The sequence below is a fragment of the Pelobates fuscus genome, chromosome 1 (assembly GCF_036172605.1).
Source record: "Pelobates fuscus isolate aPelFus1 chromosome 1, aPelFus1.pri, whole genome shotgun sequence".
NCBI lineage: Eukaryota > Metazoa > Chordata > Amphibia > Anura > Pelobatidae > Pelobates > Pelobates fuscus.
Window position 1 is genome coordinate 6,693,238 of NC_086317.1, and position 27,173 is coordinate 6,720,410.

General features: G+C 45.0%; 1 protein-coding gene across 1 annotated transcript in view; it reads right to left on the minus strand.

Moving 5' to 3' along the window:
- The window catches only part of SPAG17 (sperm associated antigen 17), a 355,700-nt gene that overhangs the window by 280,218 nt on the left and 48,309 nt on the right, over positions 1 to 27,173 (minus strand). The window contains exons 2-3 of the mRNA XM_063445995.1: positions 26,624 to 26,764; positions 16,411 to 16,470 (exon numbers count right to left, since the gene is read on the minus strand). Of these exons, the coding sequence (XP_063302065.1) occupies positions 16,411 to 16,470; positions 26,624 to 26,764 (201 nt within the window). The remainder of the gene's footprint in view (positions 1 to 16,410; positions 16,471 to 26,623; positions 26,765 to 27,173) is intronic.

Sequence of the window (27,173 nt, forward strand, 5' to 3'; positions counted from 1 at the left end):
CTGTCACTCACGGCCCCCCATGTTCCTGTCACTCACGGCCCCCCATGTTCCTGTCACTCACGGCCCCCCATGTTCCTGTCACTCACGGCCCCCCATGTTCCTGTCACTCACGGCCCCCCATGTTCCTGTCACTCACGGCCCCCCATGTTCCTGTCACTCACGGCCCCCCATGTTCCTGTCACTCACGGCCCCCCATGTTCCTGTCACTCACGGCCCCCCATGTTCCTGTCACTCACGGCCCCCCATGTTCCTGTCACCCATGGCCCCCCATGTTCCTGTCACTCACTGCCCCCCATGTTCCTGTCACCCATGCCCCCCCATGTTCGTGTCACTCACTGCACCCCATGTCCCTGTTACCCATGGCCCTCCTGTTACTGTCACTCATGGCCCCCTATGTTCCTGTCACTCACGGCCCCCCATGTTCCTGTCACCCATGGCCCCCCATGTTCCTGTCACTCACTGCACCCCATGTCCCTGTTACCCATGGCGCTCCTGTTACGGTCACTCACGGCCCCCCATGTTGCTGTCACCCATGGCCCCCCATGTTCTTGTCACTCACTGCCTTCCATGTTGCTGTTACCCATGGCCCTCCTGTTACTGTCACTCACGGCCCCCCATGTTCCTGTCACTCACGGCCCCCCATGTTCTTGTCACTCACTGCCTTCCATGTTGCTGTCACTCACTGCCTTCCATGTTGCTGTCACTCACGGCCCCCCCATGTTCTTGTCACTCACTGCCTTCCATGTTCCTGTCACTCACGGCCCCCCATGTTCCTGTCACTCACGGCCCCCCATGTTCCTGTCACTCACGGCCCCCCATGTTCCTGTCACCCATGGCCCCCCATGTTCCTGTCACTCACTGCCCCCCATGTTCCTGTCACCCATGCCCCCCCATGTTCGTGTCACTCACTGCACCCCATGTCCCTGTTACCCATGGCCCTCCTGTTACTGTCACTCATGGCCCCCTATGTTCCTGTCACTCACGGCCCCCCATGTTCCTGTCACCCATGGCCCCCCATGTTCCTGTCACTCACTGCACCCCATGTCCCTGTTACCCATGGCCCTCCTGTTACGGTCACTCACGGCCCCCCCATGTTGCTGTCACCCATGGCCCCCCATGTTCTTGTCACTCACTGCCTTCCATGTTGCTGTTACCCATGGCCCTCCTGTTACTGCCACTCACGGCCCCCCATGTTCCTGTCACTCACGGCCCCCCATGTTCTTGTCACTCACTGCCTTCCATGTTGCTGTCACTCACTGCCTTCCATGTTGCTGTCACTCACGGCCCCCCCATGTTCTTGTCACTCACTGCCTTCCATGTTCCTGTCACTCACGGCCCCCCATGTTCCTGTCACTCACGGCCCCCCATGTTCCTGTCACTCACGGCCCCCCATGTTCCTGTCACTCACGGCCCCCCATGTTCCTGTCACTCACGGCCCCCCATGTTCCCGTCACTCACGGCCCCCCATGTTCCCGTCACTCATGGCCCCCCATGTTCCTGTCACTCACTGCCCCCCATGTTCCTGTCACCCATGGCCCCCCATGTTCCTGTCACTCACTGCACCCCATGTCCCTGTTACCCATGGCCCTCCTGTTACTGTCACTCACGGCCCCCCATGTTCCTGTCACTCACGGCCCCCCATGTTCCTGTCACTCACGGCCCCCCCATGTTCTTGTCACTCACTGCCTTCCATGTTCTTGTCACTCACTGCCTTCCATGTTCCTGTCACTCACAGCCCCCCATGTTCCTGTCACTCACGGCCCCCCATGTTCCTGTCACTCACGGCCCCCCATGTTCCTGTCACTCACGGCCCCCCATGTTCCTGTCACTCACGGCCCCCCATGTTCCTGTCACTCACGGCCCCCCATGTTCCCGTCACTCATGGCCCCCCATGTTCCTGTCACTCACTGCCCCCCATGTTCCTGTCACCCATGGCCCCCCATGTTCCTGTCACTCACTGCACCCCATGTCCCTGTTACCCATGGCCCTCCTGTTACTGTCACTCACGGCCCCCCATGTTCCTGTCACTCACGGCCCCCCATGTTCCTGTCACTCACGGCCCCCCATGTTCCTGTCACTCACGGCCCCCCATGTTCTTGTCACTCACTGCCTTCCATGTTGCTGTCACCCATGGCCCCCCATGTTCCTGTCACCCATGCCCCCCCATGTTCCTGTCACTCACGGCCCCCCATGTTCCTGTCACTCACGGCCCCCCATGTTCTTGTCACTCACTGCCTTCCATGTTGCTGTCACCCATGGCCCCCCATGTTCCTGTCACCCATGGCCCCCCATGTTCCTGTCACCCATGGCCCCCCATGTTCCTGTCACTCACGGCCCCCCATGTTCCTGTCACCCATGGCCCCCCATGTTCCTGTCACCCATGGCCCCCCATGTTCCTGTCACCCATGGCCCCCCATGTTCCTGTCACTCACTGCCCCCCATGTCCCTGTTACCCATGGCCCTCCTGTTACTGTCACTCACGGGGGGCCGTTTGTGTCTGTGGGACTGCCCCCCATGTCCCTGTTACCCATGGCCCTCCTGTTACTGTCACTCACGGGGGGCCATGTTCCTGTCACTCACGGCCCCCCATGTTCCTGTCACTCACGGCCCCCCATGTTGCTGTTACCCATGGCCCTCCTGTTACTGTCACTCACGGCCCCCCATGTTCCTGTCACTCACGGCCCCCCATGTTCCTGTCACTCACGGCCCCCCATGTTCCTGTCACTCACGGCCCCCCATGTTCCTGTCACTCACGGCCCCCCATGTTCCTGTCACTCACGGCCCCCCATGTTGCTGTTACCCATGGCCCTCCTGTTACTGTCACTCACGGCCCCCCATGTTGCTGTCACTCACGGCCCCCCATGTTTCTGTCACCCATGGCCCCCCATGTTGCTGTCCCTCACTGCCCCCCCATGTTGCTGTCCCTCACTGCCCCCCCATGTTGCTGTCCCTCACTGCCCCCCCATGTTGCTGTCCCTCACTGCCCCCCCATGTTGCTGTTACCCATGGCCCCCCATGTTGCTGTCCCTCACTGCCCCCCCATGTTCCTGTCACCCATGGCCCCCCATGTTCCTGTCACCCATGCCCCCCCATGTTGCTGTCCCTCACTGCCCCCCCATGTTGCTGTTACCCATGGCCCCCCATGTTGCTGTCCCTCACTGCCCCCCCATGTTCCTGTCACCCATGGCCCCCCATGTTCCTGTCACCCATGCCCCCCCATGTTGCTGTCCCTCACTGCCCCCCCCATGTTGCTGTCACCCATGGCCCCCCATGTTCCTGTCACTCACGGCCCCCCATGTTGCTGTTACCCATGGCCCTCCTGTTACTGTCACTCACGGCCCCCCATGTTGCTGTCACTCACGGCCCCCCATGTTCCTGTCACCCATGGCCCCCCCATGTTCCTGTCACTCATGGCCCCCCATGTTGCTGTCACTCATGGCCCCCCATGTTGCTGTCACCCATGGCCCCCCCATGTTCCTGTCACTCACGGCCCCCCATGTTCCTGTCACTCACGGCCCCCCATGTTCCTGTCACTCACGGCCCCCCATGTTCCTGTCACTCACGGCCCCCCATGTTCCTGTCACCCATGGCCCCCCCATGTTCCTGTCACCCATGGCCCCCCCATGTTCCTGTCACCCATGGCCCCCCATGTTCCTGTCACCCATGGCCCCCCATGTTCCTGTCACCCATGGCCCCCCATGTTGCTGTCCCTCACTGCCCCCCCATGTTCCTGTCACCCATGGCCCCCCATGTTCCTGTCACCCATGCCCCCCCATGTTGCTGTCCCTCACTGCCCCCCCATGTTGCTGTCACCCATGGCCCCCCATGTTCCTGTCACTCACGGCCCCCCATGTTGCTGTTACCCATGGCCCTCCTGTTACTGTCACTCACGGCCCCCCATGTTGCTGTCACTCACGGCCCCCCATGTTGCTGTCACCCATGGCCCCCCCATGTTCCTGTCACTCATGGCCCCCCATGTTGCTGTCACTCATGGCCCCCCATGTTGCTGTCATCCATGGCCCCCCCATGTTCCTGTCACTCATGGCCCCCCATGTTGCTGTCACTCACGGCCCCCCATGTTCCTGTCACTCACGGCCCCCCATGTTCCTGTCACCCATGCCCCCCCCATGTTCCTGTCACCCATGGCCCCCCATGTTCCTGTCACCCATGGCCCCCCATGTTCCTGTCACCCATGGCCCCCCATGTTCCTGTCACCCATGGCCCCCCATGTTGCTGTCACCCATGGCCCCCCATGTTGCTGTCACCCATGGCCCCCCATGTTCCTGTCACTCACGGCCCCCCATGTTGCTGTTACCCATGGCCCTCCTGTTACAGTCACCCTCCTGGTAATGCTAATACGATATCTGATCCTGGTTTAATTGCCGATACTCTGGAAATTCTTGCTTAAAGCTTCCAAGTTCTCTCCACGTCACTGGGCACAAGATGGTAAGTGATTCTGTGTTAGAAGACCACTCCTCTAGATCCCTGCTGCTGTTTGCAGAAGAGTGGCAGCCAGCGTTGGATACTGCCAGCCTCCTGAGACTTTGCATTGCAGCAGCGGGGAGATCAGCAATGGGCAGAGTATCTCTGGCTCCAAGCCTGGCTATTCTCTCTGCCAGGTACTGTTTATTGTCACAGTTATTGCTCAGAGGGCACACGTTCTGCACCTCATAAAATATACACATTGATAGGACATGTATTGTAAATACTAATTATATTCCAACACAAAATCAGGCCACCCACACCCAGGCACACCCCAATGGATTCTTCTCCTCCCTGTTTTCCCATGTAGATTTTTAACTGCTCATTATCTGATATTAACGTAGAAAAACAGTACGAATGTCGAAAAGCAAAAAAAATACTTTTTTTTCATTTTTCTTTACCTTATTTGTATTTTTAAGTAAAAAACATTATTGGTGATTTTTAAAAAGAAATACATTTTTAGGTTCGCGAAGCATTAAATAATATTGTAATTAATCAATACCTGGCTGCACACTAATGAAATGTGCTGCACATGATTCTGATATAACGGGGATAATCATGGAGACAGAAAATTACACAAATCAGACATTAGATGGCGCTGCAGATAAGGGAGACAATGCAGACAATAAACAAAGCCCCAAGATCCAACGCATATCACATGATATAGACTGGTAGAGCAGTCACATTAATAGACTGGGTCCATACAGATGGCATCCTTCAAATTGGCATCTTCTGGGCTCCTTAAACCAGGAGCTGTGCCAGCTGTGGGTCATTCCCATCAATGCCAGCCTGTTTGTCTCTGTTCGGGACATCATCTTCCTCAAACATTCCTCAAATATTCTCTTTTTCCTGGGATGGAATTCGCACGATGCAGAATGAGGCATAAAATGCAGGATTTGGGGTTTGTTTCCTTTTATAGAGATTTGAAGAGGGAGCTATTTTATTACTGTCTTTGGATAGGTGGATGAAAACGGAATCTCCTAGCTTATATATACTTCATTAGAGAGGTGCCGATGCTTGGTATATTTACTGATAGAAGGTAAAAATCTGCAACTTTAAATAGCTAATAGTTCTATACACTGTGTGCAGAATTATTAGGCAAATGAGTATTTTGACCACATCAACCTCTTTATGCATGTTGTCTTACTGCAAGCTGTATAGGCTCGAAAGCCTACTACCAATTAAGCATATTAGGTGATGTGCATCTCTGTAATGAGAAAGGGTGTGGTCTAATGACATCAACACCCTATATCAGGTGTGCATAATTATTAGGCAACTTCCTTTCCTTTGGCAAAATGGGTCAAAAGAAGGACTTGACAGGCTCAGAAAAGTCAAAAATAGTGAGATATCTTGCAGAGGGATGCAGCACTCTTAAAATTGCAAAGCTTCTGAAGCGTGATCATCGAACAATCAAGTGTTTCATTCAAAATAGTCAACAGGGTCGCAAGAAGCGTGTGGAGAAACCAAGGCGCAAAATAACTGCCCATGAACTGAGAAAAGTCAAGCGTGCAGCTGCCAAGATGCCACTTGCCACCAGTTTGGCCATATTTCAGAGCTGCAACATCACTGGAGTGCCCGAAAGCACAAGGTGTGCAATACTCAGAGACATGGCCAAGGTAAGAAAGGCTGAAAGACGACCACCACTGAACAAGACACACAAGCTGAAACGTCAAGACTGGGCCAAGAAATATCTCAAGACTGATTTTTCTAAGGTTTTATGGACTGATGAAATGAGAATGAGTCTTGATGGGCCAGATGGATGGATTGGTAAAGGGCAGAGAGCTCCAGTCCGACTCAGACGCCAGCAAGGTGGAGGTGGAGTACTGGTTTGGGCTGGTATCATCAAAGATGAGCTTGTGGGGCCTTTTCGGGTTGAGGATGGAGTCAAGCTCAACTCCCAGTTTCTGAAAGACACCTTCTTCAAGCAGTGGTACAGGAAGAAGTCTGCATCCTTCAAGAAAAACATGATTTTCATGCAGGACAATGCTCCATCACACGCGTCCAAGTACTCCACAGCGTGGCTGGCAAGAAAGGGTATAAAAGAAGAAAATCTAATGACATGGCCTCCTTGTTCACCTGATCTGAACCCCATTGAGAACCTGTGGTCCATCATCAAATGTGAGATTTACAAGGAGGGAAAACAGTACACCTCTCTGAACAGTGTCTGGGAGGCTGTGGTTGCTGCTGCACGCAATGTTGATGGTGAACAGATCAAAACACTGACAGAATCCAAGGATGGCAGGCTTTTGAGTGTCCTTGCAAAGAAAGGTGGCTATATTGGTCACTGATTTGTTTTTGTTATGTTTTTGAATGTCAGAAATGTATATTTGTGAATGTTGAGATGTTATATTGGTTTCACTGGTAAAAATAAATAATTGAAATGGGTATATATTTGTTTTTTGTTAAGTTGCCTAATAATTATGCACAGTAATAGTCACCTGCAAACACAGATATCCCCCTAAAATAGCTATAACTAAAAACAAACTAAAAACTACTTCCAAAAATATTCAGCTTTGATATTAATGAGTTTTTTGGGTTCATTGAGAACATGGTTGTTGTTCAATAATAAAATTAATCCTCAAAAATACAACTTGCCTAATAATTCTGCACTCCCTGTAGTTATCAGTTTGGCATATTATGACCTAAAATATTAAACTGGCTTTCAATTCACTTAGAATTTCTGACCAATCACAATTAAAGGACCACTATAGTCACCCAGACCACTTCAGCTCAATGAGTGCCAGGTCCATCTAGGATTAACCCTGCCTGCTGTAATGGCTGTCTCTTTGACAGTCGCTAGAGGCGCTTACGCGCTTCTCACTGTGATTTTCACAGTGAGAAGACGCCAGCGTCCATAGGAAAGCATTGAGTATTGCTTTCCTATGAGGCTGGCTGAATGCACACGCAGCTCTTGCCGCGCATGCGCATTCAGCCGATGATGGGAAAGGAGGAGGAGAGTCCCCAGCGCCAAGGGAGCCCAGTGCTGGAAAAAAGGTAAGTGTTTAACCCCTTCCTCCCCCTTCAGCCCGGCGGGAGGGGGGCCCCAGGACCCTATAGAGCTAGGAAAACAAGTATGTTTTCCTCGCACTATAGTGGTCCTTTAACCCCTTAAGGACACATGACATGTGTGACATGTCATGATTCCCTTTTATTCCAGAAGTTTGGTCCTTAAGGGGTTAAGTGAATAACCATGAGAAATGCCACTTGCATTGGAGAATCTGGAATAACATCCTGTAGAACACTCAGTCTCTCGCCTTAAGGTCATGCCATGACAAAAGGTCATATTCTGTGAATACATAGTAATCATGACTCAATCAAAGCGAAATCCATGCGGTATTAACACAGCAACAGAACAGCTGGAGGCCGGCGCAAAGAAAGTCTAGCTCTTCACTGCAGGGGACCTACGTTCCTCAACATGAAGAAACGCCCTCCAGTACATGTTCCTCGTGGAATATTACGTAAGAAAATAGACCGTTTAGGTTTATTTTAGCCCTGCTTGTTGTTTTTGCTGGTAAAGAGTATATTACGGTTCTCTGTCAGACCAGCTGTTTCATAGACAGTTATCGCGCAGTGGTGACTACACACAAGTCGCTGCTTCGGGTTCCTATTGCTTCAATGGAGCCGGTTAGATAAGATGCGCAACGGAAAAGAAATAAAATAATGAAAGACAATTTATAGTTAAACATTACTGTATTGAGAAAAGGAAAGTGATCCTAGGCAGAAATGTCCAGGATACACTAGTAGGATATAGGTCTGAATACACTGTTACTTTAAAAACCATACATTTATTAATCATAAACACAAACAAAAAATAAATGAATAAATGAAAAAACACTCTAATAGACAAAGAGGAATAAATGCAGCTCAGTGAGCTATAAGGAGTAGGGAAGCCAAATAAAGGGGCAATTAGGAGGTAAATGTTGCTATATGACATATGCCCAATCTAAAGAATGAGAGTGTGTGTAGAGCCTAAAAAAAAAAAAAGGCTGAGTAGACCTCTCTCATATAAACTTCACGAGCAAAAACTACTTCATAGTCTCATAGTAGAAACATAAAGAACACTCCTGCCCCAATAATAGTGGCACACTAGGATTAGAGTTAAATAGAGCACTTATTTTCCACGCTACAATGTTGCATAAAATGTCTCAATGCTATCAATAGCGATCCTGTGTGAAAAGAAGATATATACTAAGAAGAGGCTGCATCCCTTACTAAGATTCACTCCAATCCGGCTTCAACTCACCATGAGCTAAATAAACCCCCCCAAACAGTGCAAAAATAAAAAAGTGCAGTGATTACAAAATCATAATACGCCTAACGCGTTTCGGCGCTAAAACAAGCGCCTTTTTCAAAGGCTATCAAAGGCTATTACTGTATTGAGCAAAAACCATCGACGTTGTATTGAAAGTAATTATGGCATTTTATTTATTATTTTTGCACGCAAGCTGTTAGAAGTCACTGGACCAAACTATTCGCTTGTGCAAAACGTTTTCGTTTTCTCCATGAATGAAACTGCTGAGCACGTTTCTACAAATCCCATAACTTATGTGCTAAACACACAGCTATTTCCAGGATTCTGAAAATCCTGGTGTCTGAGCAGTGAGTAACTTCTCTAATGGAAACCAGTGAGTAACTTCTCTAATGGAAACCAGTGAGTAACTTCTCTAATGGAAACCAGTGAGTAACTTCTCTAGCGGAAACCAGTGAGTAACTTCTCTAGCGGAAACCAGTGAGTAACTTCTCTAGCGGAAACCAGTGAGTAACTTCTCTAATGGAAACCAGTGAGTAACTTCTCTAGCGGAAACCAGTGAGTAACTTCTCTAATGGAAAACAGTGAGTAACTTCTCTAGCGGAAACCAGTGAGTAACTTCTCTAGCGGAAAACAGTGAGTAACTTCTCTAATGGAAAACAGTGAGCAACTTCTCTAGCGGAAACCAGTGAGTAACTTCTCTAATGGAAAACAGTGAGTAACTTCTCTAGCGGAAACCAGTGAGTAACTTCTCTAGCGGAAACCAGTGAGTAACTTCTCTAATGGAAACCAGTGAGTAACTTCTCTAATGGTAAACAGTGAGTAACTTCTCTAATGGAAACCAGTGAGTAACTTCTCTAATGGAAAACAGTGAGTAACTTCTCTAGCGGAAAACAGTGAGTAACTTCTCTAGCGGAAAACAGTGAGTAACTTCTCTAATGGAAACCAGTGAGTAACTTCTCTAATGGAAACCAGTGAGTAACTTCTCTAATGGAAACCAGTGAGTAACTTCTCTAATGGTAACCAGTGAGTAACTTCTCTAATGGTAACCAGTGAGTAACTTCTCTAATGGTAACCAGTGAGTAACTTCTCTAATGGTAACCAGTGAGTAACTTCTCTAATGGTAACCAGTGAGTAACTTCCCTAATGGTAAACAGTGAGTAACTTCTCTAATGGTAAACAGTGAGTAACTTCTCTAGCGGAAACCAGTGAGTAACTTCTCTAGCGGAAACCAGTGAGTAACTTCTCTAATGGAAACCAGTGAGTAACTTCTCTAATGGAAACCAGTGAGTAACTTCTCTAATGGAAACCAGTGAGTAACTTCTCTAATGGAAACCAGTGAGTAACTTCTCTAATGGAAACCAGTGAGTAACTTCTCTAATGGAAACCAGTGAGTAACTTCTCTAGCGGAAACCAGTGAGTAACTTCTCTAGCGGAAACCAGTGAGTAACTTCTCTAGCGGAAACCAGTGAGTAACTTCTCTAATGGAAACCAGTGAGTAACTTCCCTAATGGAAACCAGTGAGTAACTTCCCTAATGGAAACCAGTGAGTAACTTCCCGAATGGTAAACAGTGAGTAACTTCTCTAATGGAAAATAGTGAGTAACTAATGGAGGGCATTTTGTGACTTCTCTAGTGGAGACAGCAGTAGTTAGATATCTAAAGGGATTCCACAACGGAAAACAGAATATATCTGGTAAAATCCTATACTGGAGAGCACAAGATAACTGATTGATTCCCTTTATTGAGAGTGATTGAATCCCATGTTTAACATCATTAAGTATCTGATGGCCTCCGTTGTTGGACAGCAGTAGGTATCTAATGGAATCCCTTGCTGGACAGCAGTAAGTATCTGACGGAATCCGTTGTTGAACAGCAGTAAGTATCTGATGGAATCCCTTTGTTGGACAGCAGTAAGTATCTGATGGAATCCCTCGTTGGACAGCAGTAAGTATCCGATGGATTCTCATGTTGGACAGCAGTAAGTATCTGATGGATTCTCATGTTGGACAGCAGTAAGTATCTGATGGATTCTCATGTTGGACAGCAGTAAGTATCTGATGGATTCTCTTGTTGGACATCAGTAAGTATCTGATGGATTCTCTTGTTGGACAGCAGTAAGTATCTGATGGATTCTCTTGTTGGACAGCAGTAAGTATCTGATGGATTCTCCTGTTGGACAGCAGTAAGTATCTGATGGATTCTCCTGTTGGGCAGCAGTAAGTATCTGATGGATTCTTTTGTTGGACAGCAGTAAGTATCTGATGGATTCTCTTGTTGGACAGCAGTAAGTATCTGATGGATTCTCCTGTTGGACAGCAGTAAGTATCTGATGGATTCTCCTGTTGGGCAGCAGTAAGTATCTGATGGATTCTTTTGTTGGACAGCAGTAAGTATCTGATGGATTCTCTTGTTGGACAGCAGTAAGTATCTGATGGATTCTCATGTTGGACAGCAGTAAGTATCTGATGGATTCTCATGTTGGACAGTAGTAAGTATCTGATGGAATCCCTTGTCGGACAGCAGTAAGTATCTGATGGAATCCCTTGTTGGACAGCAGTAAGTATCTGATGGATTCTCTTGTTGGACAGCAGTAAGTATCTGATGGATTCTCATGTTGGACAGCAGTAAGTATCTGATGGATTCTCATGTTGGACAGCAGTAGGTATCTGATGGATTCTCATGTTGGACAGCAGTAAGTATCTGATGGATTCTCTTGTTGGACAGCAGTAAGTATCTGATGGATTCTCCTGTTGGACAGCAGTAAGTATCTGATGGATTCTCCTGTTGGGCAGCAGTAAGTATCTGATGGATTCTTTTGTTGGACAGCAGTAAGTATCTGATGGATTCTCTTGTTGGACAGCAGTAAGTATCTGATGGATTCTCATGTTGGACAGCAGTAAGTATCTGATGGATTCTCATGTTGGACAGTAGTAAGTATCTGATGGAATCCCTTGTCGGACAGCAGTAAGTATCTGATGGAATCCCTTGTTGGACAGCAGTAAGTATCTGATGGATTCTCTTGTTGGACAGCAGTAAGTATCTGATGGATTCTCATGTTGGACAGCAGTAAGTATCTGATGGATTCTCATGTTGGACAGCAGTAGGTATCTGATGGAATCTCATGTTGGACAGCAGTAAGTATTCCCATGTTGAAGAGCGGCAGGTAGAGGTAGATATAGGCTGGTTCTGTAAGGGAAACTTCTGCTTTGTTCTTCTGTGTTTACTGCTAAATGTCTTCTTTTAGCTCTATTGTGTTGTAGTGTTCTAGGAAGTGGTCCCTGGTCACCAATAGGCCTACTCATTTCATTAAAAATGGTTGCTATTAAACTCCCGTCTGATTACTATTTTAGTTTTTGACCTAATAAAAGGTTTTTGACACCTCCTTTGAGACCCATGAGCTGTAACATCTGGCTCACAGATACACGTGTTTGGCACTGCAGCTCATTCTGTCACCGTTTAAAACAATAATCCATTTACTAGGACAATGTGGCCACAGATAATTACTCCCTGGGGAACCTGTTCTGTGGAGTAGCGTTGTGACGTTCTTCCCGTTTTAACATGGCAATAGACAGACATACTGCCTGTGGATGAACACACTGCAATGCTCCAATACTTTTATACTCTGAATAGATTATTGAGGCGAGAAGGAAATTGATAAATGCCAAAATATCCAGAAAAAAAACTCCCAAATGTAACTATATTTTGGAAATCGCAATTTTGCACTTCCCCTTTCAATTCCCAGTAATGAATAGAATACATATAATACAATTCCATTACTTTATAAAGCTGAATATTCTGATTTCGCTGGCTATCCCACACTGTGCCTAGACAGCACAGTACCACGGTGGAGGACATTTTGTGTATTTTAAAAGCCTGGTTTGAGAGCATTCCATCTGGCATCACAGAGGATGATCTTTAACAGCCAGGCCAGTCCTTCTACGATACACGTGCTGTGGTCCTGTAGTGTTCCAGCTTTGAATGCCATTATCCTGCAGAAAAGAAAGCAAAATATACACTTATATAAAGAAAGAGAGAGATTGCTACTCTATGCCAACATCAGCTGCCACAATGTGGCTGTTACTCCCATAAGAGGGCACAACCTGCAAAAAGGACTCCAGCAACATGAAGTGGAAGGAATAGCTCCAGCTACATCATGGAGTGGAAAGAAGAGCTTCAGCAACATCATGGAGTGGAAAGAAGAGCTTCAGCAACATTATGGAATGGAAAGAAGAGCTTCAGCAACATCATGGAGTGGAAAGAAGGGCTTCAGCAACATTATGGAGTGGAAAGAAGGGCTTCAGCAACATCATGGAGTGGGAAGAAGAGCTTCAGCAACATCATGGAGTGGAAAGAAGAGCTTCAGCAACATCATGGAGTGGAAAGAAGGGCTCCAGCAACATTGAGTGGAAGGAAGGGCTCCTGCAACATCATGACGTGGAAGGAAGGGCTCCTGCAACATTATGGAGTGGAAAGAAGGACTCCAGTAACATCACGGAGTTGACAGAATGGCTCCAGCAACATGGAGTGGAAAGAAGAGCTCAGATACAGCATGGAGTGAAAAGAAGGACTGCAGGTACAGCATGGAGTGGAAGGAAGAGCTCCAGCAACATCACAGAGTGGAAGAAAGAGCTCCAGCAACATCACGGAGTGGAAAGAAGAGCTCCAGCAACATCACGGAGTTGACAGAATGGCTTCAGCTACAATATGGAGTGGAAGGAAGAGCTCCAGCGACATCATGAAGTGGAAAGAAGGGCTCCAGCAATATATTGTGGAACGAAGGTCCTTCTGAGAAGAGGAGGTTTAGTCTGCCTCATGCTGTTGTTAATTATGCCCAGGATATAAAATGGCTACAGACATCAAGAGATAAAGTGACTAGGTAAGGCAGAGATCCTGGGCTGAGGAGCTAATTGAACAAGCTGCCCTGGTGGAGGGAGTGAACATACGATCAGAGCAGAATCACAGGGCTGATACAGTGCCTTGTATATATATTCCCAGTTTGCGGAGATTAAGCATGGATTCAAATAAATTCATGTATTTTATTGGCATTTTACCTAACAATTTGAAAGTGCAAAATATTTTATTGTGACATATCCATCTGAATGCCAAAACTAAACAGCCATTGCAGCTATTATTCAGAAACAAGGGATATAAATCCCGATCATGGACATACATTGCAGCATATGGTTGCATGTTTTTTCCATGTCGGACTAACATGTCTCACTTTAAGTTAATCATCATTTCTGGTAGAAAATCTGGTTTAAAACAATATTAGCACGGTATTAAGGCATCTGTGAGTAACAAGGTATACATTGCTAATTAATCCGTGATTTGCTATCGCTGCTCCCCGGGCTGTTTCCAATACGCCTGCTGAGTGATAACTCACAAAGTGTTTAATAAGGCCTTTCAAGGAGCAAATCTGCAAACAACACTTAGCAGCAGATCATTCAGGCAGTGGTCAGGAGACTGACACTAATCTGGTTAAAGGGGTCTGAGAACTGTACAAAGTCTTTGAGGAAGCAGCCCATGGCCAGAATAACCTCCTGCCAACCACAGAGAAAACACTGCACACTTCACATCTGTTTTAGAGAACTATGAAGGATCTACCAGCACATTGAAACATTAAATAGGGTCACGTGGACCTCCCAGCCACCAAGACATAAACCAGGGACCATGGTCTTGCAGCCATCAAGGCGTTGGACAGGTTCACATACAGCCCTCAGCCAGCTTGTGTTATTTGTTCAAATTTTTGGATGTTTAGGTCCATCTTTAATGCAATTAGGAAGACAAAATAATATGTACTCATGAAAATATATCCCTTTAAGGAAACTGTGAAAAGAGTGGTAAGACTGCTGCAATGTGACCAGGACCTTTATCAAGGCTTTGCTCAATGTCAACAGCAGATAGTCCACCCTGGCCTGACCCCACTGTGTAGCATTGTATTTGGTCAATATCTAGTGTAGGTACATTTGGTCATATAGCATCAGAGCAGTGAAACAGCAAACCTTATTCCCGAGAGAGACTGCTGCGTACACATGAAAGGTACCATGGATGGCTCCGTTTATATCTGCTGTTACAGTGTATGTTTTTATATTTAATAAGGATCACTTCAAATGTAATGGTGCACAGGAACTAAACATGATCTATTCTTTCTTCATAGCTTTCACAAAAACCCTTTGTTTTACATGAATTAGCATCTGGAAAAACTGGCATAGCTTGGCACTCAATGCTAAAGATCAATCTCCCATGAGTATCTGTTGTCTCTCTGTTAAACACTCCAGGCAGTTTCCTGCTCTCCGGAGATGCCAAATCCCTGGTAATGACCCAATATATTGGAATTATGGAGTGGTACAGCTTGCTCGGAAAAGTGTCCCCAAATGGGGGCAGGAGGGACCGGTGGGGGTCACTCTGGTATAACACTGACCTGACACAATGGTGACAATGTTTAAACTGGAGAGGTGGTATGAAGCAGATCCTAAAGAAATTAAATGTAGACATTTATATATTCATTGTTATAGTGAACCTGTCACGACAAGGTTTATATTAGGTCAAGCGAGTGATTAGATATGCCATTTAAACAAGAAATACACAATAAAGTTTTCTGGATTTTACTAAAAATGGTTCACAGAATGAGGTGGGAGCTTTCAATGTGTGTACTCTTACCTGTACCGTGTCTGTCAGTGTGTACGAGTGCTATCTGTGCTCTCCGTGACCTGTCTGGGATTGGGACCCCAGGTCCAGTCCGGTGGGCACGGTTAGAAATGCCAGTTCTATATCCTGAGGACACCGGTACCTGCACAAGGATCGGCTGGGGGTGCATTTTGAGCTGTACAGCTGTATATATACTAAATCCTTCTTCCAAAAACACTCTGTGTGAGCGTTTAAAATGAGCCGCTGCTACCTCAGGTAATTAGATACAGAAATGGTGTTATGCTCCAGGCCTTGTGCTGTGGCAATTACTTCCCATGACAGAAAAAAAAAAAAAACCTCTGCTATGTATATACTTTTTTTTAATATCTTTACCTCGTAAATAACTTGTAACCGTGTGTTTGTGGCGGAGCTAACACTGGCACATGCCAGGTTAAGCCAATAAATTTAACAATCGAGTATGTGTTAAATTATTCCTAGGAGACCGCTTGGGATAACACTCGAGCGTTTCCACGTCTCTGACCGCAGCTAAAAGGCTGTACTTTTTATATCGGCTTAAAACTGAGATGCATTAAAATTTATGGGGCATCAGCGGGTGAAAACACAAGCAAAACGATTTTGTATCAAGCAGTTTGCAGACCCCAGGTTCCATGAAGTTGTTAAAAAAAAAAAAAAAAAAAAGGTTTGTAAGCAGTGGCCTATATAACTAGGGTGCTTTATGGATCAATGTGAGTTTACTGAAGGACAGAAAAGGGATTAAAAAGGTCAAAAGTGGTGAGATGCTTTACCCTCCATGTACACCAGAGGAGACACCTTGTGAGCCAACATACACAGACTGACTATTATAATCATAAAGCTGATCAGTAACTCCAAAGAGGCAGCTGAGGATCAGTTTCCTAATCTTACTAGTTAGATAATTACATAGTTACATCGCTGAAAAGAGATCCGCGTCCATCGTGTTCACATAATTTACAAATCAGGCAAAGAGGTTCAGTAGCACGGTATGACAAGAATGGAAGGCACTTCCTTACCTCGCAATACATGGGGGCATCTTTCGGCTTTTTCACCTTTGAGTTCCCAAGTTCATTAATCTGGAAGTAAAGAAAACGTGATATTATCTGATACATTGTGGGAGAGCACGTTATCCCTACATCAAATGGTGGGAATCTGCTAGGAATGCTTTGACACTGACACTGGAGAACCAACATTACCGGCATATGGGCTATCCTCCTTATCCTGCTACAACTCCAAAGTCAGACATCCAGGCCAAGGGCTACGTGGTTAACTCAATTTTTTTTATTTATTTTTTTAAATTTCAATTTTTATTTGATTTTCTTTAAGTTGAAAATTACATTGTCATATGTGAGATACATACATAACATCATACAAAATATAATCAAACACAGGTATCAATATTTAGATAACAGTTTAGTAGGTGTGCCTTTCGAATGTTTGGAGATAGTTTGGCATTCGGTTGATAACATAGTAAGTTCTTAGTCGTAGCGTGAGTTAATTTACATGGTATATTAAGTGCACACATCGGTAACGTGATATCACTGTCTGAGTAAACTTTCCTCTTAATAGAGTGGTATTGCTATAGAAAATACAACATATAACAGACATCAACTCATATCCCAGGTAACGTATTATGAAGTGTCATGTCGGGTTTGGTTCCCGTGTTTGTATAATCACGTTAAGTCACAAAGGTAGTGTGAGTAGCAATGTAGTGTTATGTTAGTCTTCCCGGTTAAGTCTTGATTGTTTTGTTCCTTTTTGCCCTGTTCCATAAAGGAAATCCATGGGTGCCAGGTTTGTGTGTAACAAGAGAAGTTTTTTACCACGGCATGAGTGATCTCCTCCATCTGTCTAATGTTCTCCACTTTCTCAATCCATTCCCTGATGGAGGGGGCTTTAGCTTGTTTCCAATAAATCGGAATAAGTAGATTAACTGCCATTAGGAGTTGAGATATTAGTTTATTCTCTTTATAATTTATGTTTGGGGGTGGTAAAAGAAAAATCAAGTGTTCCGGTGTGAAAGGAATTGTGGCATTTGTGATGCTCTTTATGAGTGCATGTATTCTGACACAATACCTTGCTATGATCGGGCATTGGCACCAGATATGTGAGTGTTTGCCCCGTCTGGCTGCACCTCCAACATATGTCTTTGGAGTCCGGATACATCTTGCTCAGTTTCGAGGGAGTGTAATGCCATCTTGTGATGCGTTTGGGAAGCAGTGGCTATGGAAGTTTTGTGAGTTCTGGTAAAGATTTGTTTCCATTGATCCCCTGATAAGTTTATTTGTAATTCCTGTGCCCATTTTGTGGAATAGTCCGGTGTGTATCTCGTGTGAGGCCCTTGTGTTCTGAATCATCTTGTACATGGTGGATAGCAATTTACGTTTTAGGGGATGAGTTGTACATAGGAGTTCAAAGGCTGTAAGCTCCCTAGTACCCCCTGGAATAAGGTGGTGTCCCTTCAAAAAGTGGTGGGTTTGGGCGTAGTGCATTTGTTGTAGAGCTGTGGGGTGTTTCCCAAGTGTAAGATCCCTCAGTGGGATGAACGAATTATCTCTCGTTATCTCCTGTAATGTAACGGGAAAGGTGTTATGATACATTTCATATAAGCGTCTCGGAAAGCCCTGCGGGAGTAGTGGGTTTTGTGTCAGGTGCTAGAGTGGGGATGGATATGGGGATATAGGTAAGGTATTGTTAAGACGTTTCCAACATTTTAGGGTGGCCACAATTGTGGGATGGTGTTTATGCATCATAGGATTGCTGCGTGGTTCGTACCCGGGAAGAGAGGCTAGTGGCAAGGTGGTATGTGTTTGTCCTATCGCTACCCATTGTTGTGTAGGCTGTTCCTTTGTCCATTCATATATCCTCGTCATATGTATGGCAGAGTGGTATGCTTCTATGTCTGGTACCCCCATACCCCCTCTTTCCCTTGGTTTTATTAAGAGTTTGTGTGCTAAGCGTGGTTTTGTTTGTGCCCATATAAAAGCTTGAATGATGCCTTTGATTTTGGTGAAGAATAATTTTGGTAGTATCACCGGCAATGTTTGCATCAAATAGAGTAATCGTGGCAGCACGGTCATTTTGATTATACTGATTCTACAGAACCAGCCAAAGCACGGTTTGTGCCACGTCTGTAGGTCTTTCGAGATAGCGGTCAGGAGGGGTGGGAAGTTTAGGTCGTATATCTGTCCAGTGTGACGGGGAAGATGTACCCCTAGATATTTAACTGATTTAGTTGTCCACGTAAAGTGAAAGTTTTGTTGGAGATATTTTTCTGTGGTGTGAGTGGTGAATATGGGGAGAATCTTGCATTTCGTTAGGTTAGCTTGGAAATTAGATATTTCACTATATGTTTCCATCTCGGTTAGGATCTTAGGGATTGTGTGGGTAGGATGTGATATTGTAAAAAGCAAATCATCTGCGAATGCCGACACTTTGTATTCCGCCTCCCCGATCGTTATCCCCCTAATGTGAGGGTGATCCCGTATGCCTTGTAGGAATGGTTCTAAGGTTAAGATAAATATCAGCGGTGATAGCGGACATCCCTGCCTGGTACCGTTTCTGATGTTAACTGCCTCTGTCAGTTGGCCGTTTATGCGAATGCGGGCAGTTGGAGATGAGTACAATCTGTCTAACCACTATGCTAACCACCATTGTCCAAATCCCAAGTGCCGCATCGTGGACTTCATTAGGGACCAGTCCACTCTATCAAATGCCTTCTCGGCATCAATGGTTAATAAAGCACTCTGAATTTTTTGTGTTTTGGCCCAATGCATAATATTTATGATTTTAGTGGTATTATTTTTTGCCTCCCTCCCCGGCACAAACCCCGCCTGGTCTGGGTGGATGAGGTCCGGCAGTAACGGTTTTAACCTGTTTGCCAACATTTCTGTAAAGAGCTTTAGGTCCACGTTCATCAGGGATATAGGCCTATAACTCGCACAGTTCAAGGCGTCTTTACCTGGCTTTGGTATTAAGGTTATGGTAGCTTCTACCATAAAAACTGACGGTTAAAGGGTCAGTTTTTGCGTTGAAGGCTCTAAGGAAGGGTTCTGCCAGCATCTGTGCCAACACCTTATAGTATTTGCCCGTAAACCCATCTGGGCCCAGGCTTTTGCCATTGGGTAGTTGTTTAACCACAGACAGGAATTCTTCCCTTGTTATAGGGATATCTAGGAATTCTACCATATTCCGTGGTATTGTGTTTTTTATTCTGTTAGCGAGGAATTCCTGAATTTTGTCCGTGGGAGTCGGTGTATCCCTCAGGTTGTATAGTGATGAGTAGAAGCTGTGAAAGGTTGACATTATTTCCGGCATCCTCTGGGTCAGAGAGCCATCAGGACGCCTTATGTCTGAGATAAATGTAGATGGTCTTTGTTGTGATAGGGCTTGTGCCAGTAAGCGTCCACTTTTACCTCCTTGAGTGTGATATGTGTGTTTGGTTTTGCGAAGTGATTGTTTTGCATGTAGTTGTAGCGTGGTAGTCAGTTCTGTCCTTTTTGAAGTCAGTGTTGTATACGTTTGTAGTGACATATCTGCCTGGTGTGTGGTTTCTAGGATTTGAATAGCTCGGGTTAGAGATCGTACCCGGGCTTCTCGCAGTTTGTTCTGGGCTTTTGCTATTTTAATTCCCCTTGAAGCACGCATTTGTGTGCTTCCCAGACAATTTCGGGTCTTGTGTCTCCTCTTGCATTATCTGCAAGGTATCTCTCAACACAGACCTTTAGATTTTCGATTACATCTTGTTTGTTTAGAAGGAGGTCATTTAGTTTCCATTGTGGTTGGGTCTGTGGGATGGTGGGAATTGTCAGTTCCAGAGTTAGCGGGCCGTGATCTGACCACGTGATTGGGCCATAGTTAGCTGCTCTGATTAATCCGAGGTGCTTGTGTTGGATATAAATAATGTCTATTCTGGTGTATGAACCTGAAGGAGGGGAGTAGAAGGAGAAGTCCTTGTCTGTAGGGTGCAATGCTCTCCAGCCGTCATATAGTCTGGCTTGGTGGAGTAGTTCTGTCAGGTGTCTACGGGTTGGTTCTAAATAGGCAGTGGATGAAGCTGAGGTGTCTAAGGTGTTGTCTGGGGAGATGTTAAAATCTCCTCCCAATATTAAAACACCTTCCTGGAAATCCGAGAGTTTGCGGATTATTTTTCTTAATGCCTGGCATTGTTTCCTATTGGGGAGGTAAATATTGGCTAAAGTGATCTTGGTATTGCCTAATGTCCCCTTAAGGAATATGTATCTGCCTGAGTCATCCGATAGTTGTTTCGTACACTGAAATGGGACCTGCCGTCCCAGCAGGATGGCTACCCCTCTAGCCTTTGCCTCCGTGTAGTGACTGAAAAAACCTACTGGATATTTGCGATTCCTTAATGAAGGGGCGTTGTTTTTGCGGAAATGGGTTTCCTGAACAAACACTATGTCTGCTTTATGTCTTTGGTAATCTGCGAGTGCGAGTTTTCTTTTCTCTGGGACGTTCAATCCCCTAGCGTTATGTGTGTGGATTCTAATTGATGCCATCTTTCTATATACGTTTATTTAGGTCTCGGTGCGACAGGTTGTTCCGTATCAACTATCCCTATGTAGTTCTAGTAGTCTGTCGTTCCGCGTTGGGAAAGAGTGATGCAGTGAGGGAGTTAGTGGTATCGGTTACTCACAGGTAAATCACAAGGTAACAAACACTGTTAATTATTTACGATTTAACAGGTAGAGCAGGGGGAGGGGCACGCTTTAGCCAAGCGGTCCTCAAATCGGGAGATAATGGCCTGACGTGCCCTCCCCTCCAATGCTCCGAAGTGGTTTACCCTCGGGTGCTAAAGACTAGTTCAGGTGAACAGCTGTACAATGTGTTGCGTTAAGGTAAACCTTAGTACAATAATAATCCTGTCTCCGTGCAAGAGTCAGGACACGAACTATTTGGGTAAGTAGCTAAGCTAGAACCCGAGATTACAATCCTTACAAGTTTAACATATTCTTTAAGAGGTCGTGTGTAAGTGGATATGTGGAAAAGGTAAGGAGAAAAGGGGGGTGAGGGGAGGGAAGGGGGGGGCGGGAGGGCAGCATTTTGGGTAACAGCAGGTCAAGAACAACATGTACCATATGTAGGTTGTGACAGTAAATGCAGAGGAAAGCGAACCATACAATACGTCCGATCATTGCATACAATAGTGAAATGCACGTTTGAGTGTAAGGGTGCAATGGGACATACGACCTGGTGTTCATCACATTCAAAATCGACAGATGTCAGGATCCCCTTAGTGTGCTACTTTCGAAACAGTCTGTGATCTCATAGAGTCCCTCTGACAAAGAGATAGGCTCATAGAATGTCTGTGATCCAAGATGCTCTCCTCCATGCGTAGGTAGTTGTTTCAAGGATGGGCCATGTGACCGATGGTAAAAGACCCAGAGGCACTGAAGCCTTCAAGAGTGCCATTGGGTCCGTGTTTCCTGGAGGGGTGTTGGTGTAGCCATGAGGAAAGTCAGGTCAAAGGTTCGCTAGGTAGTAGTTCTCCGTTCAATTATGCTGCCACTTCTGCGTAATTATGTGACCATATCTCGGATGTATCGTTGTTCCGGGCTGACATCACCTGCTAAGGAGTGAGTGGTGGTAGGAATGGGGAAGGGGAGTAACAGATTGTGGAAGTGGTTATGCATTTAATTGCAGGTCTCTGCCTGGAGGCCGTGCTGTTCGCCCTCTGGGTGAGAGGAACCGCTGGTCCGCTCTTTGCCTTTTAGCTGGGGTGTTCCATCTTTGTCTTTGGGGCAGGATGGTAGCGTCTTGGTTGGGTTGTGGGACATACCAGTCCAGAATATTCGTATCCGGCAGGTCCAGTGTCTGTAAGAATGGTCTGACATCTTGGTGGGTTGCGATAGAATATGTTGTCCCCTTGCTGTTAACTATAAGTGCAAAGGGATAGCCCCATCTATAACGTATGTTGCGGTTGCGCAGGTGTTCCGTAATGGGTTTCAGGGCTCGCCTTGCTTGGAGTGTGAACCAGGAAAGGTCTGGAAAAATCTGTATATGATGTTCGTGAAAAAGCAGGGGTTGAGATGTGTCTCTGAGTGCCCTGATTATGGTCTCTTTGACTGTAAAGTAGTGTAGCTTACAGATGACGTCTCGTGGTGCTTCCGAAACAGCTCCTCTTGGGCGTAGCGATCTGTGTACTCTATCCATTATAATGGGGGTGTCAGTGGGGTCCCCCAGTATAAGATTGAATAGTTCTGTCAGGGTGGCCGTTATATCTTCCCCCTGTAGTTCCGGGAGACCCCTTATTCTTAAGTTATTTCTGCGGTTCCTATTGTCTAAATCATCCAACTGTATTTGAAAGGCAGATAGTGTGTGAGAATGAGCTTCCAGTGTAGAAGAGTTATTTGTAATTTGGGCTTGCATCACATCCCTCTCCTCTTCGAGGTCTGTGACTTTAAGGCTTACTTGCTGTATGTCTGCTCCCACTGCATCTACCTTTGCCTGGAAAGAGGCCTCCAATCTCCCAATCATGTTGGCCAGGTCTGCTTTGGAAGGTAGATTGGTTAACTCATTAATATGTGAATTGTAGTAAAATTAAATCAACATATCAACAAATAGCTGATCTGTAAAGATTCTTCAAGTAATAGTCACAGATTGGCTTATAAGCCGAAATTTTGCAATTTAGATTTCAATTAGTTCTCGCAAATAGATTAACCAAATGAATCCCATTGCTAATAAATAAGGATCAAGTGGGTTTTGTAAAGGATAGACAGGCGCCCGACGGGACTAGAAGATTCATAAACTTGATTCAGCATATCAATATGACCAAAACGCCTTCATTGCTTCTATCTCTAGACGCAGAGAAGGCGTTTGACAGGATACATTGGGGATATTTATGGAGAACGTTAGAAAGATTCAACATACCATCATCCTTTATCACAGCAATTAAGGCGCTATATTGTGCACCTTCCGCCCATGTCTCAGCTTCCGGTTTCACACCCCAAACTTTTTCTCTAACCAATGGGACGAGACAGGGGTGCCCTTTATCTCCAATTCTATTTGTTTTAGCAATAGAACCCCTGGCTGAACTAATTAGAACAACATCACAAATTGTAGGAATTGTTGTTAAAGAATCCGTTCACAAAATTGGCCTGTTTGCAGACGATATAGCTGTCAAAAACCCAAAAGAATCTTTGAGCCACCTCAAAGACATTTTAACTCAATTTGGCGAGATATCGTACTACAAATTAAATGAGTCTAAGTCTCAGGCCCTTCCATTTCATTTAAAAAATTCGGAAACCACTGCCCTTAAGAAATTATATTTATTTGATTGGAGAGCTGACTATATGGAATATCTTGGCATTAATTTATGCAAAAATGTGGTAAATATGCATAATCACAACTTGAGGAAAGCATGGTCGGACCTACAAAAGGAGATGGAGAGATGGGGCGGAATGGAACTTTCATGGTTGGGGAGGGTCGCATCTGTTAAAATGACGATACTACCAAAAATTCTATATTTCTTTAGGACCATCCCTTTATCCATCCCATTATCATTTTTTAATAAAGTTCACTCGACAATGATGAAGTTCATCTGGGGGAATAAGCCTGCTCGTGTGAAGCTCACTTCCTTGCAGCACCACAAATCGAATGGCGGTATCGGTGTTCCCGAAATACGCAAATATTATTTCGCCACTAACGCTGCAGTGGCTGTGAGCTTTGGCAATCAGGTTGATAAACCCAGATGGATGGAAATAGAAGAATCCAGAATTTTACCGGTTAGACTGTCGGAATTACCTTGGTTAAACTCTAAGAAAAGACCTGGAATTACAAAGTTATTTTTATCTACCAAGACTACACTTAAGGCCTGGGATATTGTTTTTAAAAATGATCATTCTCCCAGCCTATATAGAGCAATGCCTATTGAATTATTGAAAGATTATATTCCAACCTTAAAAATAGAACTGTTGAAGGAATGCTCTATAACTAATCTTGACAATTTTTTTTACGGCAATGCTATTCTTTCTTTGGAAAAATTGAAACTTAAATATGGATTAACGAATGTATGTGAGTTGGAATGTAAGGTAATCATTGACAAATTGAAAGAACTATATAAGGTACCTGAAACGGATAAAAACTATAAACCGCTTGAGATATCTCCATTAGAGAAAGCTTTTTTATGCAGCCCCACTAGTAAAGGCATGATATCCTTATGCTACTCGTTTTATAACGCCAAGCCCCTAGTTAAATTAAAACACATGTTGTCATGGGAGACGGAGTTGGGTGCCCAGTACGATCTAGAAGAATGGTTCTTTTTTTTTTTAAAGCTTTAAAAGGTATTTCGTATTGCACCGACCACTTTGAAAATCATTATAAAATTTTATATCGTTGGTACCTGGCCCCGTCTAGATTGCACAACATGAACAATATGTATTCTGACCGGTGTTGGAGGGATTGTGGGGGTGTGGGCAATATGGCCCATATTTGGTGGTTCTGTCCTAAATTAACTAAATATTGGAAAATGATTCACGACCTCATTATTAAAGTGGACAGGACCATTAGCATTTTAACCTCGGAACTAGCCTTATTTAAAAAAACTCCCGGAGTCCATTAATAGAACAGACAAAATAATCATAGGTCACATTTTGATCGCTGCTACATCCTGTTTACCTAGACATTGGAAGTCCCAAGATGTGCCATCTCTCAGGGAAGTTTTTAATTTGATTCTAGAAAAAAAGGCACACGAATTATCGCATAGATCTAATAAGCGTGGTTTCCCAATATTAAAATACAATTGGGATAAGTGGGAAGAAAAAATCAAAACAGCATATGGTCTTTGACATATTTGTTATTAAAGTGCATTGATGTAAAAACATATTATTATTTTTTTTTGCCATATACACTGTTATGCCTATTTTAATGCTGGATGGTTATTCTTTTCCATTTCCAAGTTCCCCTTCCCTTCCTACCCCCAATACAATGTTTATATTCTTGTTGTTATACAAATATGTAAAACTTTAATAAAAATTATTTGAAAAGATTTCAATTAGTTACAATTCGGAGTTTGGTGAATTAACGACAAGCACAAATAATTATATCTGATGCTCAAGTAAATGTAAGAAAGGATCAGGAATGAGATAGGTATTTGACCTACATGTGTGACACACCCTCAATTATCAGGTACAAATTCAGCAACTGCCACGTGTTATATTTATTATTACAATGCTGCCGCCCATCCCATGTGTTCCCTATTAAGGGTTAATTAATGAGACAGAAGGGGGTATTTTTTTTTATACACCCCTATACATTTGAGATGTCTTTGCCAGAAGCCCAAGGAAGCAAGGTGACCCGCTTAGGGGGGGCCTGCCTTGACGTTGGCAGGTGGGCTCATCCTCTCATGGCCATTGGAGGTAACTAAAGGCCTCCATTTGTTTAAAAATACATAGGGATTAAGGAGAGAGCGCAGGTAACTTGTTTTTCTTTGTTTTTTACCATATGTATTTTGGTTGATGTGTACTATAGTCATTGCTGCCGCCCAGTAGTGATGGGAGTGAGTGCAGGATTTATCTTTTTGCAGTTATATTTATTATTGCTAATACAGCATTTCATATAGCAAGTCAATGAGAGATGTCAGGAAAAATGCTTGTATCAGGATATGCTGACACAAGGTTACTAAGGGATACTACCAAGACCCTCGGATTAATAAAATGTGTGCGTGTCTGTCAGTGAATGTGTGTGTTTCAGTGTGTGTAAGTGTGTTTGTCTGTCAGTGAATGTATGTCAGTGCATGCATCATTGAGGGCGTGTGTTTGTCAAAGTGTGTGTTGATCTTTAAAGTGAAGATGTGCGCCCTTGACAGGAAGGGGTGGGGCAAATTTAAACTAGGGGTTGTCCGAGTGTTTTTATGCCAACGGGAAGCACAAATCCAAAATACACCTCGGAATTATCAGCAGGCGGTGTGAACCATCAGTAGGGCATGTGAACTATCAACAGGGGATGTCAATTTTCAGTAGGGGGTGTAAGCTATCGGCAAGGGAGTGAATTATGAGTAGGTGTGAATTATCAACATGGGGTATTCATTAACAGCAGTAGGTGTGGTGGAGTATCTTCCTGGGATCTTCTGAGCCAGGTGCCCACATTCGAACTTTGGTGGAGGATTCAGTGAAACACAATGTTTATGCTTGTACTCTGGTGATTATAGAAGAATTGAGTGGACCGAATCACATTCAGCATTGACACAATATGACTGCCATGGCACCGTACCTGCTGCACCATCTTGTCCCAGGACACCACGCTGAATAGCTTGCGTTGCGGCACACATATGGCCTGTGTAAGTGCCTTTGTATGTATCTCATCTTCTTGCCGGCTCTCAACCACAAAAGAGATGCTCACCTTCCAAGAATCCTAGAACGAGTAAGAATATTTTCTGGTTAAATGGCAGCAGGAGCCATACAACTCTTGCAGAAGGAGGATTATGAGCGCACAAGTCTGTCTCCATTCAAGGTGGTCCGTCTCAATACCCCTGCACCTGGGATCTAGTCTACCATACTCCTGCCATAGCTGTCCATACGTTGCTACTCCAAACACAATTACCATCTCCACCCCTCTCCATTCATTGTGAGGACCATAGCTGCAGATACTATAATACATTACCCCGGGTAGGAAGGTTCTGCGTCAGCAGTCATTTAGGAGAACCCTGAAATTATTTTTTATTCCAACTTTTTTGTCTTTAATTTTCTAGACTGTATCATCATTGCTTTGTTTTTAATGATGGCTATTCAACCAGCAGAAGATTAAAATATGTTGGCATCTT